We start from the raw sequence: 18,270 nt of genomic DNA, 5'->3' as shown, positions 1-18,270 counted from the left end.
ATAAAACTGTTGTATAATTATACAACCACATTATAAATACACTCTTGGAACTTCTCAACTTCTCGGTGTTTTCTCTTTTCATTAGTAATAATGTGCTAATAATTTCTTTATAATAAATTGTCTGTCTTTCCCTTCATTGATCTTAGTATGTGCCTATTATCTATTAGCTGGTTTTTCCTTCCTATCTCTGGTAACGATTAAGGAATATTTCTTTATGTGTATAATCTAAGGAGTAATTTTATTACTTATAAATGGTTCAAAGTGTAGAAATCCAGATTCCCACACTCATTCACAATTTACTTCATTGGGTATTAACATTTTTGCCATTTGACGACTTTTAAGCTTTTATCATTGTCTGATTTCCCCCTCAATATTTATGAGCATGTAAAAATATATGTCAATCTTCTGTGCTCCCTTTTTTGCGAAAAAATTTCTTCCTATTTTTACCTGTATCTCATACTATTTTTAAAAGCATTGTGTACAGTAAGAAAATTAGCTTTTTAGATGGCAATTATTTTGTCAGTGTCACTCATCATTTAAATATTTTGTCTTTTATTATGTTGCAGCATAAAAATAGTTATCCTCTAAAAATTCTGTTCAATTTTCACTTCTACATAAGAGAAAAGACTAACTAGGGAATGCAAACAACTATTACAAAAATTACTAAAGACTTAATTGTAGTATAGAACTAGCTTTATAAAAGCAATCTAATGAATGATGACAAAAATTACCATGATTTCTGAATGTTAAAAAACCTAGTATGTTAATAGATAAGTGTTCTCATCTCAAAGTGAGTGAAAAAATACTTTGTACCATATAAATGAGATTAAAATAATTAATTAATTTTACATGAACAGAATTATCCTAATGATTTTACTCTACTAAAATAACATATATGTAAGACTGATTGTTAATTGATTAGAAGAAAAATGTTTTTCCTGTTTGGCAGCATGCTCATTTATAATTATCATTGATATTTAATTTCACTTAAGCTATTAAATGTCTACTACAAATATCTATTACAGAATCAAGGATATTATATTGAAGTTTCACTTTCTTATTATTCTAAATCCTTATTTAATCATTCAGTCAACAAATATTTCTTATATACCCATGTGCCAGGCCCTGGTGATAAAAGAAATGGGCCCTCCTCCAATGCCCTTATAGATTACCAGAGAGTCAAACAACCAAATAGTTACTAGTCACCATCATAAGTGAAATAATAAAATATAGTGGAAAAACCTAACAGAAACAGTTGATACAAGCTTGGAAACCAAACAGAAGCAAACAGAAGAAAAGCTGCAAGAGAGAAAATAAAGATGCAAAAGATGCAGCAGACAGACAAGATACAATAAAGAAAGGAAATGGTAAAAAAATAAAGATTTGAATTTGTTTAAAGCTAACAGACAAAAGGAGGATAAGTGTAAAACAAAGACAAATGAAGTAATCAGTGGGGCTCCTGAGAGGGTTAGGAGGAATTTACCACATAGCTTTAGGGATTCAAGACTTTAAAAGTGAGGTAATCAATAAAACTCTTTAATATGTTTTTTGGTTTTTTTTAAAAAAATTATGGAGAGTGTTAAGTTAGCTTAGGTAAGTAACTAATTTCAAGAAACATGTCATGGCTAAAGTCATTCCCAAAGGCACGTGGTTCAAGGCTACCAGCAACTCCACAGGAGAAAGAAAGGTAATCTCCAGCTTTGTGATTAACTACCTCTGAAAACTCTTACAGAGGGTCAGCTATGAATTGGTTCCAACTCTGCAGTACATAACAATAGTCATTCTGCTACCAGCAGCAAACATTTAAACTGAGATGTACTCAGGGAGCTCTGGTGATATAATGCATAGTGAGATGCACTGCTAATCCAAAACTGGTGCCTCCCTAGTGGTTCTAATCCACCTGTAGCTCCAGGAAAGATTGGCAATCTCCTCCCATGTCATTTACAGCCTCTAGAAATCCATGGGAGGGTATGAGTTGTTTCAAGCCAAGGTTTTTTTTTGATTATTCAGATCAGAAGTCTGGTAGCACAATCTCAAAGTGCTTGCTTGCTAACTCAAAGGTAACTGATTCAAATCAACCAGTGCCCCACAGGAGATAAGGCCTAGCAGTCTACTTCTGTAAAGAATATGGCTTGAGAAATCTTGTATCTCTACCCTGTCACACTGTGTCACTATGATTCAGATTTGACATGATGGCACGTAACAATAGCAACAATTATTTTTATAAGTTTGGAAGTTTATTAATCTTATTTTTTTTTAAATCCCAAATTTTTAATAAAAAATTTAAACCTACATAATAAGATTTCTACCAATTGTCAATAATTTACCTTAATGTCCCAGTTTACTACTTTGTTTCCTGTTAACCTTCCATGTAAACAATTAGTTGATAAATCAAGACAGATTGGGCTTTTGCAGGCCTAAGAAAAAAATCAAGGTATGGCAATAAGTATAATTCGAATAAAAATACAATTACAACCACATAGAAAAAATTAAAAGACACATTATATACTATAGGATAGAATACCCACATTCATCTGTATTTCTATTTTATCTCTTAAAGTAAGGATTAAGAAAATAAATTCTTTAGTACTCAGGCATCAAAGGAGGTGCTTGTCAAAATAAATCATTCTTAGAACTGACCCTTCACCAATTACATAATTAAAAAGTTTTCCTTTTTAAAACAATATATGCAAACAAAAATTTCTTATTAAATTTTTTAAATTACCTTTAATGAAAATTTAGATTTTGGATTTTCATTCATTCACTGTTCTACTTTTTTCCCTGCCCACCCTTCCCCCCCAGCTCGCTCTTCTCTTTGAAAAGTAAAAGAAAAATTCATTCATTGTGATATGATCCCTCCCCCCAAGTCTACTCCACTATGCAGCCTTCATTCTGGACTCTTGTCATGACAATAATACATAATCATATATCCCTTTTAAAAGTTCTCTCCTTCACCTGTTTCAATGCATAAATAATGTATATTATTTATCCCCTCTTTCTCAGTCTCCTCTCACCCCCAATGTCACTCTCATTTTACAACAGTGGCACCATGCAATATTTGTCCTTTTTGTGACTGAGATATTTCACTCAGCATAATGTCCTCCACGGTCACCTTTTTATATTTCATGAGTTCCTTGTTTTTCATTGCAACATATTATTCCATTGTGTGAATATACCAGAGCTTCTCTATCCATTCGTTTGTTGATGGGTGTAAATGAAATTTTTTATTGTGTTTTATTGTGTGTGTATATGAAAAATGACATAATAAAAAATGACATAACTAATGTTATTCTGTCTTGTCTTCCTTCTAATTCTTTCATTTCCATTCAACTCTACTTCCTTGTCAGTCCTTGAAAAACTATAGGGCATGGGTCTCTGAAGAAAACATTTAATTTTCACTTGCTCAAATTACATGCAAAACAAACAAACAAAAAAGGCTGAGCACAGCACTGATTTAGCTCTTAACCAAAAAACTTGGGAAATATAAGCTGTATTTCCTAAAGTAAAGGAATTAGCATAAATTCGTGCTACAATTATTCTCATAAAAAGTACGGGGACAGCATTCAGAATTACTATTGTTTTGACTGAACCATACACCTTGTAAATAATAATTTTTGAAAAAGTGAACTCAATCTGTTTTGTGTCCTATATCCCTTTGAAATTACCTATTGCTTTAAAATAACAGTTCAATCCCTTCACACTCCATTATTACTTGAAAGGACTAAAGAAACAGAAAATGAAGTTTAGTTGACAACATAACTACAAGCAGATGGACAGTCCACAGATTTACTCTAACCTTTGGTGTGTAGTGAAGGAGAACACTGCCAGGAAGGTCAGCCATGTCAGAGTCTTGACACTTCCAAGGGCTTAAACAGTTTGGACCTAAATTTATTGGGACACAAACATATGCACAGTTTAACAGATATGGCTTCCTATGTCCTATATAATCAGAAAAAAAAACTATAAGAAAATTTTATTATTCATTATAGTGGATTTTAAGAGGAAACATTTTTAATTAATCAAACAACATAATTAAAACACAATAAAAAGTACTTTAATGAATATCCTTTCTGAAATAGGGTCGGTGTCATGAAAAATGTCCTTTCACTTTGAATATTTACCTTTGGAGTTTATGCTAAGTAAAAAATAAAACAATCTACAGATGTAGTTCATCATAGCTAATATTTGAAGTTTACATCCATATTAAAAATTATAAACAACTCAAGTAAATCATATACTACGATGCTAATGGAATATATACTCTTTACAAATTATGACTAAGCTACTATCTTATATGTAAGATATCACTCATAAGAGTAGGATTCTAAGTGGAAAATCTAAGCAATAATAGTTATAATGGCCACCCTAAATGACTTAATATGGTTTGAGTTTACTTTGAACATCTCTTTCAAACACACTGATTAGTTTCTAAGCACTCACGAGAACTTAATGCAAACTTTGAAATAACGGACATTTTCATTTATTTTAAAGCTCTAGTGACCTAGTGGTAAGCAGTTTTGCTACAATCCCAAAGGTATGGAGTTCAAATCCACCAGCTGCTCTACAGAAGAAGGATGGACAAACTCCTCCCAGGTAATTTACTACCTCTGAAAAGCCATTAAAGGGTCAATTATGGTTCGGGTTCTGACTTAACAGTACACATCAACAATGCAATTTTAGACATTTGACAAACAATAAACTAGTCTGTAGATTTAACATAATTAACTACTTAAGGCTTAACTCCTGAACATTTTATTAAATCACTGATAAAATTATATAAATGGTTACGAAGCAATAATGATAACTGCACCACTTCCTTGACAGTCTGCTGTATGATGGTGGCTTGCATGTTGCTGTGGTGCAGGAAATTATGCCACTGACATCTCACCAGCAAATGAATATCAGCAAAGTCATTCATGATAGACAGATTTCAGCAGAGCATCCATACTTAAGCCTACTCAAGAAGTACCTGGTGATCTACTTCTAGACTTCTGGCCAGTGAAAAACTTGTGAATAGCAGCCAAGTGTTGTGGCACTCTATCAGTGTGACATGAGTCACTTGAGTTGGCAGGCGCTCAAAATATGAACCGGGAAGTACTGTCTCCTCAAAGCAGAACTGACTTGAATGATAGGATGGAATAAAGGTTTTTAGTTCTTTATTTGTTATGTTTAATTATCTGTTATGTCATAAATGAGAGCATTAACCATTAAGAAATAGGATGTACAATGTATAAAATCTGAATCGGAAAATTTGAAACTGTAAAAAAATGAACTAGTATTATCTTTTTTTTGGACAATGACAATGACATGGTCTTACAATATTGGGAATGACAAATTAAAAAGGAAAGTATATTTCATGGTTCTGAAATACATCAGTCAATGAGAGAATGAGTAATATTGATAACGAAAAAACAGTTAACATAACTACTATTCAAATTTATACACCAAACACCAAAGCCAAAGATAAAGAAACAGAAGATTTTACCAACCTCTATAGTCTGAAATTGATCAAACATGCAATTAAAATTCATTCATTACTGATGCATGTGAAAATAAAAAAGGATGACAAAGAAAAAGAGTGAAGAGCTGGAAAATAATTCCTTGCTACAAAAACTATGCCAAAGAATGCATGATGGAAATTTGTAAGACAAATTATATCTATTCATTAAAAAATTTTTTTTTCAACAATTCAAATAGAGATTATTCAAGTAGACTTTACAGGATGGAATACACAGAATTTAAACTGAAGATATCTATGGGAAGAGATGATGAAGAAGTTAAAAAGTATCAGATGATTAGATTAGGGTCAACTATGGAGAAACCATCAATCCAGATTAAGCTGAAGAAAACAGAAACAAATATTATCTTGAGTATATCTCACCTGATTTTAAAGATCATCTCAAGATTTCACTTACTGAATGCTGATGACCAAACAAAGTTTTGGGATAACATCAAAGACGTCATGCATGTGAGACAAAAGTCATTAAAAAGACCGAAAAAGGAGGGACAACCCTAAAAACAGATGTCAGAAAAGAGTCTGAAACTTGCTCCTGAATACAGAATAGCTAAAGTGAAAGGGGATGAATTAAGCTCAAGAAAAAGGTTTCAAGGTGTAGTTAAAGAATATAAAGTGAAATACTGTAATAAAATGTGTCAAGACCTTGATATGGAGTTAGAATGCCAAAAGGAAAGAGCACATTCTACATTTCTCATGCTGAATAACTAGAGCAGCAATATGAAAGGATTGTATGGACAAGGCACCGAACAATACAAGAAGTATATAAAGAAGATAGCAGGAATAAAAGTCACTATACCAAAAAGAACTTCTTGACATTCAAGCATTTCAATTATTACCATATGTTCAAGAGCTAATGATACTGAAAAAGTCCACAATGCACTGAAAGCATTGGTAAATAAAGATTCCATGAACTGATGGCATGTCAACTGAACTGTTTCCATAAACATGTGAAAAGATTTGTATTTGTAACCATTAAAAATAAAAAAGATACAATGGAATGCAGAATATGCCAGATTATCATTAACAGCACATACAAGTATGCTGATTATGGTTTAAAAATAGTTTTCAAGTGTTATAAGACAATGACAGGGAAAAGTCAGAATTTCAAGTCAGATTCAGAAGAGAACATAGAATAAGGAACATTACTGCTGATATTAGATCTTTGTTGAAAGCAAAGGAAAACATATTTATTGACTATGTAAAGGTAGTTGATGTGTGAATCATATTGTGTAGAATGGGAATTTCAGAGCTTGTAATTACGTGACGGATAACATGTACATAGAAAAGACAATCCTTCAAATAGAAAAAGGGAACACTACTTGTTGAAAATCAGGAAAGGAGTGGTGACTCAGAGTGTATGTTTTCAACACATTCATTCAACCTTTATGCTAAGTAAATAGAGAAGGTGGATTATATGAATCAGGTAGTACCTGGATTGGAGGAAGACTCATTAACTTCCTATAATATGCAGATGGAAACTTTGCCTTCTCAAAGTGAAGAAAACATGAAGTATTTACTGATGAAGATAAAATATTACATAGTCTTCAGTACAGATTACACTTCAACAACAACAACAACAAATTTCTTAAAATTGGACCAAGGAGAATCATCCTGATTACATTCAAAAATTGACAATGAGTCAGTTCTGACTTAATGCAACCCTCTATTAGGTTTCTGTGGCCAAAGAGTGCCTCTCTTTTCTCCACTGGAGCTGGTGGTAGATTCAAACCTTGAAGACACATGGCACTGAGTTTTCAGCACAAGTAACTAGAGACTATACCACCAGAGGTCCACAATATAGGAAACATTGCAATTGCCAAGGACACAATTTTACTTCAAGCCACAACTGATAGAAGCAACAGTGAAGAAAACAAATGATGTACTGCAATAGCCAAATCTGTTTAAAGAAATCTCTCAAAAGTGTTAAAGAGCAAACTGTCACCTTAAGGAATAAAGTGCACCTGAATAAAGCCATAATATTTCAATTTTCTCATGTGGTATTAGGGATATTGTAGTTAATGTTAGATGGATCTTAGCTGAAAGCAGGGAGTACCAGAGGAATGTCGATCTGTGTTTCATTGACTATGCAAAGGCATTTGACTGTGTAGATCGTAACAAACTGTGGCTGATTCTGAGAAGAATGGGAATACCAGAACACTTGATCGTGCTAATGAGAAACCTCTACCGGGACCAAGAGGCAGTCGTCAGAACAGAGCAAGGAAAAACTGCATGGTTCAAAATTGGGAAGGGCGTATGCCAGGAATGTGTCCTATCTCCATACCTTTTCAACCTGTATGCAGAACAGATTTTCCAGGAGGCTGGGCTCTATGAGAAGAAATGTGGGGTCAAGATTGGTGGAAGATCTATTAACAATCTGCGATATGCAGATGATACAACCCTGCTTGCTGAAACTGAGGAGGACCTGAAGGGCTTGCTGCAGAGGGTCAAGGACTGGAGTCTCCAATATGGATTGAGGCTCAATGTCAAGAAGACAAAGATTCTAACCACTGGACCAATTGGCAGCATCAGGATGGATGGTGATGAGATTGAGACTGTTCACAGCTTTAGTTTGCTTGGCTCCACAGTCAACACTCTTGGCACCAGTAGCCAGGAAATTAGAAGACGTATTGCCATGGGAAAGTCTGCTGTCAGGGACCTCTCCAAAGTACTGAAGAGCAATGGTGTATCTTTGGAGACTAAGGTGCATCTGATACAGGCCAGGGTCTTTGCAATCACTTGTTATGCATCAGAGAGTTGGACAATGACTAAGGAGGATAGAAGGAGAATTGATACCTTTAAGTTGTGGTGCTGGAGAAGAGTATTGAGGGTACCATGGACTGCTAGGAAAACAGATTCATCCTGGAAAGGGTCAAACCAGGCTGCTCCTTGGAGGTAAGGATTCTAAGGCTCCATCCAACATACTTTGGACATGTTGCAAGGAGGGACAGGTCCTTGGACAGGGACATCATGCTTGGTAGGGTGGAGGGACAGCACAGAAGGGGAAAGGCCCCTATTTGGTGGACTGATTCAGTGACTGGGGTAATCAGGATGGGTGTATTGGAGACGGTGTGATTGGCACAGGACAGAGCAGAGGTTAGGGATGTTGTACATAGGGTCGCAAGCGACTCGATGGCACATAACAACAACAACAACAATGCAAAATGTGGACAAATAAGTAATGAAGAGTGAAGAAGAATTGATGCTTATGAATTATATTGTGTTGGAGAATACTGATTGTACCACTTGACTGCCAGAAGAATTTGCAAATCTGTCTTGGAGAAGTATATCCACAATGTTTCTTAGAAGCCAGAATGACAAAACTTTGTCAACAACCCTCCTAGTACGGTCAGCAATGGGGTTTTTAATTCATTTTTTATTCAATTAAAACTATTCAGATAAAACATATACTTCATATATGAAGAAAAGAAACTTTGCTCTAGGCAAAAGGAAAGAATATTTAAATTAAACTGTACGAACATCCATGCTCACCTGCTAAATATAATGCCTTCACCTGAGAAGGCTGTAGTGCTTCAGAGAAGATGGTGACAGATCCGAGCTGACCTTCCAAAGATGTGGGACAGCCCCATTCACTGTCTTGGGTTCCAGCTGATATCAATTTGGTAATCAATTTTGATTTTTCACTAGTTCCTCCCCAGGAAGATGGTGACAAGATTCCGCCAAATGAAGCCCGATGAGGAATGACAGGAGAAGAGAAAGGTGGATCTGGGATTTGGGATGGTGGAGGAGTTGTGGTTCTTTGCCCAGCAGAACCAATACAACAGGAAATAAAAGGCTAAAAATTAAGAAACCAAAAAAGAAATAAATAAACTCCCCAATTTACATTAAATATTTACTACCATCTTTAAAATTAAACTAGAAATAAAATAAAGCAAATAAGTACGTGAAAATGAAACTGGAACCAGTGTTAGTTTACTGGATTATGATGTACACATACATAAGAATTCATTACAGAAGTTATCTGTGGTTAATGGAGGGATTTAAATGTGTTATTTTTATAATATACATTTGTAAAATTTTACATGAATTTATATTTAAAAAAATTTAGAACAACTTTATTATTGCAGTGTTAGCTTAAAAGCTACCTTTCCTGTTACATTGGCCCCCTCTGGTCTCCAGCTACTTTAACTAGAGACATGGTCTTGCAAATCATCAGTAGCTGTAGCACTAGGATAAGAGAGTGCTGGCCACACTGAGCAACAAGACTTGAGGGAGAATGGAGCAGGATCCTGAGGAGAGTGAAACCCTGAGGAGAATGAGACTCTGGGAAGAGTGAGACTCTGGTGATGATCTCTGGAGAGACTGTGGCAAAGTGTAACCAGAGAAGCCCGGAGATAAAGGGTATAAAAAGATTTTTTTTTTCTTCTTTTTAAAAATGTTTTTTTCTATAATTATATTTTATTAATTTTCATAAACATTTACAGAGATTTTGGGTTTCCATTCATTCATTGTTGCACTATTCCCTCTACCCTCCTCCCAGTTTGTTCTTGTCCAAATGCCACAGTGCTTGTCAAAGTCAGTTCTGATTAATCTTCTTTGTCAGTGTGTCCTTTGCCATTCCCTATCACTCCTCCCTGAGAGAGACTTCACCCTGAGTCATAAGGAAAAGGGGATGGCGTATTCTCTTAGCTACTTCCTGCTGAAAAGGGACACTGTGGGTTTCAGGGTGAAGATCTTCTCTCACTACTCTAAAGGGCCCCTTTGGCAGTAGGAAACACATAGACTATTATGGAGATTGATTTTGGAATTTAGATGCACTCTTATTGATTGTGCTTGGCCGTACATGTTCATATCCTTGAAGATGTATCATGGGGGTGTTGCAACCTAGAAGACACAAATTTGACTAACAAGTTATAAGTACATGAGTCCAAAAATTATGGAAAAGTAAAAGAAAAGATTCTTTCATTGTTTTACAAACCCTCCCCCAGGTCCCCTCCACCATGTAGCCCTCGCTCTAGTCTCCCGTGATGACAGAAATACCTAGTTATATATCTCTTTTAAACAGTTCTTGAAAAATGACAGAAGCAGCTGATTCATAACTGCTCTGAGGCTTATTATTTGCAACTGTAAAATAGAGAGCTGCCTTTATTTCCATAAAATTTATAAATCAAGGAAAAAATACACATCAGTTAAAAGCATTAAAGGTTATCCTAAAACGGTCACCAAGGATTGTCATGTTGTTATTGTGTATCATAGAACTGGAACCAACCCATAGCTGACCCTCCAGCGGGTTTTCAGAGGCAGTTAACTGCATGAGGGCAGACTGCTCATCCTTCTCCCTTACAGCAGCTGGTGGCCTGAACCACATGCCTTCAGGATTGCAGCACAACTTCTGGCCACTAGGCCACCAGAGCTCAAATGACGTCATATAAGAAATTATTAGAGTAGTAGAAAAATTTGAGAAATAACCCATCCTTTACCTATCTCAACTCTGGAGAAAAACTTTCTACACTGTGGCTGCAAATTCAGTTAAGATAGAGAAAAGTGTATCATTGTACTGTCTATATACTTTGCGCTATTTAAAAGCTTAACTAAGGGATTATAAAACACAATGTGCATTAATGATAGTTTGAAACACAATGTGAATGAAGGAATGTGTGAAACTAATGTACATGAATGATATACAATGTACACGAATTCTGTATGCAAATCAATATAAGATAAAAATAAATATAAAACACAGCTTGACTAAGTGAACTTCTGGCCTACTCTTATTTCTTTTCCCTTTTGACTTTCCTATTACATGTCTTTTTCTCATTCAATCACCTTTGTTACTTTTTCTTGAAATGTTTTTCTACATTTCATGGTCTCTGATTTCACATAACTAAGGTTAACAGAATGTGGTATTAACTTACTGAGTTTCGGTGTACAATGGCCAGTTTAAAATTTATGGGGGCATATATTTACAGTAAAGAGACCAAACTCTTTGTAAGAAAATGAAAAATGTAAAAAATTTACAATCAAATGGAACTGAAAAGAATAAATAGGTTAGATTTACTTACTTCATTCATGGCAGGAAATCTAAGAGGGGCAGAGACTTTCTGTTGTCCATTGTCATATATATAGACAAGACTTTGACCAAAGGGTCTTTTTCCAGGCATATGAACAATGGTTATATTGTGCTGGTAAAGTAAAACATACATTTAAAAAGATAAATTTACATCAGATCTTTGGAAGTGAAAAATGTTGGAGTACTAGTCTATATAAATTAAAATAGTTCATGTTAATGTAGAACATTAAGAATAATGAAATGTTTATTACAATGATGATCTCAAATCAAGTAATGCAGTTTTTTCACAGTATTGTTAAGAGTACTTAAGTCTGTTTCTTAAAATCTACACACAAGAGTAACAGTAAATTTCTGATTTTTCCAAGGCTACCAGTATTCTTCAGTACCATTTTTCGAACGAGAGCATTTTATATTTTAAGAATTAAAAAAGAAATGTATTGTTGTTATGAACTTTTATTCTCCCTTTTAGTATTCAAATCTGAATTTGAAGAACTCTTGAAGGAAATCATATTTCATTTTCCCTTCCTTAAGTAGCAAAATATTTAGTGCTGAATTCATGATGATGATAACAAACGGTATAGTCTTCAGGACTTTCTGGAGGTTTTAATCCTCCAGTGGTTCTCCAGGAAAAAGAAGTACAATCCTCCTCCTGTGAGATGTACAGCCTGGAGGCTCAAGTGGAGCAGATTCTTACTATGATACCTTTAACATAAATCTTTAAAGCAAAAACTAATCCAATCTCAAAAAGCAGATAATAATTCCTTTTTTATCTTAAGTTAAAATAAAGAATTGAGAAACTGAAAAGTAATGTCTCAGGCCTTACCCAAAGTGAATCACAGAAACTGTGGTCAGGAAGCATAACTGTAGCATATTCTCTTTTGGTACAAACTGCTACGACCAACGTACCTGAATGGGTAATGAAAGCTTCAAAACCTATACCACTTCCTGTAAAAAAACTAACAAAAATGCGAATTGTAAGAACTTTTAAAGTCAGCTGCTCAATTTCACTATTACACAAAAGTACACAAAAGTCATTATATATTTATCAATAATACTGTGGTTTAAAATCTATTGCAATAGAGCACTGCAATTTTGAATCAAAATTTTTAGACATAAAGTACATGATAACTTATAAAGGCGTTTTAGGAGTGGAATTTTATTAGTAAACTATAGTAAAACTATCAGCTTTGAAATCTTCAAAATTCCTGAAATAATAACTTTAGATATGTATTCTTATTAGAAAACATTAATAAAGCTATTTTAAAAAATCAAGGCATACTGAAAGTTATCACTGCGGTCTGGACATACATATGGGTACGTTTTCTTGTTCACCATATAAATAGATAGGACGGTGAATGAACAGAGAAGCTAACCATACATTTTCAAGTTTATTATTTTCTTCTGTTTCATAATTTCTAAACTAGCCTTAGAACTTAACTAGCAATATATCTGAGAGAAACCACTATCACAAAGGAAATAAAGCATTTATAATGAAATTATGTGTAGTTAAATGAAGAAACATTCTATTATCATACATTCAAAAATTAAATGTTTATTATTGTTCAAGATAAATATTGCTATGGCAGTCTTAATCTCTTTTCCTTGATTTATACCAATACCTGTACAATTGTTTTCTTTTTCCTCCTTTGTTAGCCATGCCAAGAGTCAACTGATCTTGATCTAAGCAAAACCAAGCATTGAAGGAAAAGGCAGACCCTGGCCACTTCTGTATGGAGGGCACAGAGATTCCTGCCATACTATGTGACAAGTTAAAATACTGCAGTGCGTTCTCCAGACTTTGTTTCCGAGCCATTGTCAGGATTGCTCGTGTTACAGGAATGGTATACGGATGAATGTGTTCAGATTCATCTACTCTTAGCAATCTTAATAACCGACGGATTTCTTCTGAGCTCACTGACTGACTCCCCAATGAACTATGGAGTGCAATCAAGTTCTCAGCACAAACACGGTGAAGGGAAGAATGGGAATCAAGGGCTTCAATGATACGAATTCCCATGTTTGCATTGACACAAGTAGTTCGACTTTGTCTGTTAATACAACAAATCCTTTTGAGCCAATCAGAGATGAAGATTTGCAGATCATGAGATTCTAGCTCTGGAAGCCACTGGATAAGAAGCAACAGAGGTTGGACATTACTAATGCCCAAAATACCAACTGAAGTGTGGTCACCTTCTACAGCCTAGAAAGCAACATAAAAGACAAAAGTAAGTTACCACTTTGAAATAGAGAGATTGGATATTGAAGATTATTTTTTTTTAATTATAAACTCACCATATTCATAAGTTCTTTAAGTAGTTCCACTGGTGGCTGACCCAAGGATTTTAGTACTTCAAACATATGTGTATAACCAATTCTTTCTTTAAAAACTTCCTAGCAGAGAGGAATATATACATATATATATCAAAGCACATAATCAAGACTGAATTTGCTGGAAATTTCACTATGTTGGCTCAACATTAAATAAGGATTATGGGTTGAATATTATTTTTCTTAAATCATTATTTAGATCTTAAAATATATCTCATAAACTTTCTGGAATATAACAGTTAAAATAAATTTACAAAAAAGAGCAGTAATACTACTAGTAACTGTATATTATATAATTATTAATGTTTTGCAAATGAGGACACATGATTATTACTTCCTCATGTAATCTGTAATTAATAGAGTATTAGGTGAGGGAAAAAAATCAGACTATTAGGTGAAACCTAAATACAAGACTCTGTGGGTAACAAAAGTTGAAGAGCAGGCTCAAAAGATCAGATTAAAGGTCTTGACAATTTTCAGATACAGTGATAAGTGGTCAGACATTCCCAGCAAGCTGATCCTGACTTTCCTGTGCTCTGCATCCAGTTTTTCCTCCATTGCCTGTCTTTCTGACCACCAACACCCAGCCCCAAGCCCAGAGGAGAGGCAGAAGGTTCACCAAGGTGGGAACTACACAGAGTTAACGACAGCCTCCCTACATGACTCCATGAGCGCCCTTCCAAGTTCTATCTTGGTAGCTAGAAATGTCTTTTTAAAAAAGGAGTCCTGAAAATTTTGAGTAAATGGTCGGAAAAAAATTTGGTACAAAGAGTTTTTTCTTTTGCTTTTTTTAATCCTGAAAGTTCTATATTATCTGGATCATTAAATTCACTTTGGTCATATGTATTATTGAACTGACTGGTAAACAAAACCTTAAAAAAATTTTTAAAATACCTGAGCATCCTTTTAAGATTTGATTTCATGATACAATTCAGAAAGCCTATAATACTCATAAACCAATTACTTGGAAATGGAATCATTTATCCTTATACAAACTTATATAAATAAATAAAGATTAAATATCCAAGCCAGTCTGCAAAACTTATAAAAGCCTACTTAGAAAGCACTTTACAACTTATGGTAACATTTCTAGAGCAAAAGTTGGTCTCTGAACACAAGACAATAAAAGTAGGGAATAAACCAAAAGGCATGGATCAGGAAGAAGTAACCAATTAATTCCTGGTACGAAATGAATGAAACATAAAGAATAACAGAAAGCATAGAAGTGAGAGCGGTAAGAATAATCGTTAATTTTTTTTTCGCATTTACCATATGCCTAGCACTCTATACAAATTATTTCAGTAACCTCTGCAATTACTCAATGAGATAATTACTTGCACAAAATTAGCACACTTAAGATAGTAGAGCTGAGTTAATGGCTCTGATTAAGAAGGAAAAAGGAATCCTGTGGTTTAGTGACTCCAAATAAGAATTCCAAATGCTTTACATTCTGGAAATGCAATTCGCAAACTAACAGTCCCAGTAAAAGGTATTTCTTTTGCTTATGAAGACAAATTATAACATCAAAATTTAGTTCTTTAAATTCACAAACTACAAAATCACTTAAAGGGACCATTTCAAGAACATGTCGACCAACACTGTAAATCTCTTAGTTTTCAGTTTAGTCATCTATGTCTTTTACAATTTCAAGGCAATGTTTCTAAGAGTTATTCTTAAAAATTATTATCTAAATTATTCCCTTAATTTAGATAATCACTAGGATTAATCTTAGTATTAATCCTATACTAAGATTAATTTGTTAGATTATTTTATGATTTATGTGTGAAACCATAAGTCTTTCATACTTCCATATAATATTTTGTTTGGAAGCAGGAGTGGCATCCACTTCCTAAACAACAGGCCTCTGGAAATTCATGAACTCTGATAAATGCCAACAGTTATAGAAAGGCTTCAGGTCTTTAGTTCATAGAGTCGCGATGAGTTGTGTTCAACTTAACAGCAATCAACAACAATAACATGTTATTTTGTGATCTCCATAGTGAAATTGGTACATCTAAGATAATACTTTAAGCCTAAGGACATATTTTTCACCTTAGCAGCTGGAGATTTGTTCATCACTGCTGTTAGAGCCTGAATGGTTGATACAGCCAAACAATCCAACTGCCCCTGAAACATCTATGCAGAAGGGGGGGAAAATGTAAGAAATTAACACATGTGTTCAAGATTCTTATTTAGTTAGGATACCCTTGTTCTGAAAACCTAAAAAAACAATTACTTAACATGCATTACATTTCTCTTACAATGAAAACAATTTCTGAAACCTATAACCTGCAGGAAAAGTTACCTACTTAACAAAAAAGTAATAAAGAATAATAAAGCTACATTCACTCATTACATTAAAATATTTTGAGGGGGAAAAAAACAAGCTTAATACATGCTTTTTAAAAGTAATGGACAATCTCAAGAGGAAGGGAAAGAGGTTTATCCTTAAAAATTCTATTATATTTTTATTTCTCTTCAAAACTACACTCAAACATTCTAGGTTCTATGTTTCACAAGGATGTATGGCTAAAATAATCTTTTTCATTTTTAAGACTTATGCTATAATTGAAACTGAATATATACCTAACAATCAATTAATTGTACTTAACAAGCAATGAGGTGTATTTTTTTAATTTAAAATACAAAATTTGAAGCACATAACAAAAAAAAGTGCTTATAAATTATGTCATGTTTCTGACAAGGCAATCTTTAATGTTAAAGGTTCTAAAGAAGGGGAGCTCTGGTGGCCTAGTGTAAGGAGTTGCAACTACAATTCCAGAGGCACACGGTTCGAATCCACCAGATGCTCTGCCAGGGAAGGAGGGACAATCTCCTCCTGTACCAGTCAGATCTGATTTGACGGTACACTCACACAAAAATAATAAAATAAAATAAAATAAAAATTTTAAAAAAAAGTTCTAAAGAAAAAGAAAAAAATTAGCTTTGTTTTTGTCTAGTATGATTTAAGCCTCATTTTAAAGAAAATATGTGTTAAATTTCAGGCTAATGTGCTTACAGCAAAATGAAACAATAAACGCCAACAATTTAAAAAATTGACTAGCATGTGGGGTGTCAGAACACTTGAAAATTGACTTTTCTAGCCATTGTATAAGCCCCTGGGGGTGGATGGAGGGTGGTGGCAAGCAGATAGCATGGTCTCCAACTACCTTAACTGTGGACACACGTTTTTGCAAATCAAGAGCTGCAGGACCAATATAAGACAACTCTTTGCACACTCTGAAGACACTATGAGAAACCATTGTAGAGAGAGGGTGAAGAGACATTGACACTGCTGTGAAGTAACTGTGGCAAGATATAAACAGAGGAAGCTTGAAGATAGAGCCAAGATAGACAAGGGGTTTGCTTGCTGGATGCATGAAAGAAAAGCTGACTTGTAAATGATCTCAGATAAAGTTTACTGAACTAACTAAGGAAACCAGAGGTGAATTTGTGCTGCTGAACTACAGCTAGACTTTCACTTGTTGACTGAAAAGATGTCTGAACTGAGGACATATGTCTTGTTAATATGGCTTAGGACTGCTGGACTAAACCTGGACTTGCAATGTGTGATTATTCTTTGCCTCCTCCACTCTCAACCTATTTCCCTAATAAACCCCACCATTGTAAATAAAGTCTGTGAATCAATTTACAAAGAACATTAAACCAAAGGATTGGCAAAGGAGCTTTCCTTATCAATAATATCCAAAGTACCATACAAATGTCAGACATGATCAGACATGCCATCCCAAATGCTCCAGCACCTACAGATAATAAGAACTAAAACATGCAGGGAAATCTAAAATATCTTTGGATATTCTATAATTGCTATTTCACATATAAAATAGAAAATAAATTACATCTCTTTTAATACCACAGCTCCATTTGTAAATTTAGCCCTTAGGATAATAATAATAACAACAGATATCAAGGTAATCATTCTCAAACAGTTTGATAAAAAAAATAATGAAGCATACTATTAGTTTCCCCCCTTAATAAACTGCCTAAGTCACTTCACAAAACAAGATGAATTGTATGCTTCTACCTAGTTTATATCCACACAGAGTCGTATTTATATGCAGAAAAAAGTCAAGTCTTATGCTAAGTTAGTTAAGATTCAAAGAGTTTAGGATCTTCTTCCCTTCCTCCAAGATTCAGGTTGTCCATTGGATTATAATCAGTTCTTATTAACATAAAGCAAAGAATAAAAGATATTTAAAATAATCATACATGTTCACAAACAAAGCCTTAAAATCCCATTACACCACAGTGCTTAGAAAAGGAAGATTCCCCAAAACATGAAGTCATCGTCAGGTGGATAGCATGAGGTCCCATTCCTGTACTTTGTATCTCCTCAAACTGAAAAGAACACAGGGACACCTATGCATATATCAGA

At 34.3% G+C, this 18,270-nt stretch overlaps 1 protein-coding gene across 1 annotated transcript in view; it reads right to left on the bottom strand.

Annotated features, from left to right (window-relative positions):
- NBEAL1 (neurobeachin-like 1) overlaps nt 1-18,270 on the bottom strand; it is a 201,231-nt gene that overhangs the window by 99,388 nt on the left and 83,573 nt on the right. Inside the window, exons 10-17 of the mRNA XM_006889152.1 lie at nt 15,927-16,010; nt 13,839-13,937; nt 13,166-13,746; nt 12,370-12,502; nt 11,539-11,658; nt 9,008-9,311; nt 3,797-3,882; nt 2,328-2,417 (exon numbers count right to left, since the gene is read on the bottom strand). Coding sequence (XP_006889214.1) covers nt 2,328-2,417; nt 3,797-3,882; nt 9,008-9,311; nt 11,539-11,658; nt 12,370-12,502; nt 13,166-13,746; nt 13,839-13,937; nt 15,927-16,010 — 1,497 coding nt within the window. The remainder of the gene's footprint in view (nt 1-2,327; nt 2,418-3,796; nt 3,883-9,007; nt 9,312-11,538; nt 11,659-12,369; nt 12,503-13,165; nt 13,747-13,838; nt 13,938-15,926; nt 16,011-18,270) is intronic.

The sequence above is a fragment of the Elephantulus edwardii genome, unplaced genomic scaffold, assembly GCF_000299155.1.
Source record: "Elephantulus edwardii isolate Elephantulus edwardi_28Jun2011 unplaced genomic scaffold, EleEdw1.0 scaffold00075, whole genome shotgun sequence".
In the NCBI taxonomy this organism is placed as follows: domain Eukaryota; kingdom Metazoa; phylum Chordata; class Mammalia; order Macroscelidea; family Macroscelididae; genus Elephantulus; species Elephantulus edwardii.
Note: the sequence above shows the minus strand (reverse complement) of the source record. Positions and strands in the feature narration are given on the sequence as shown.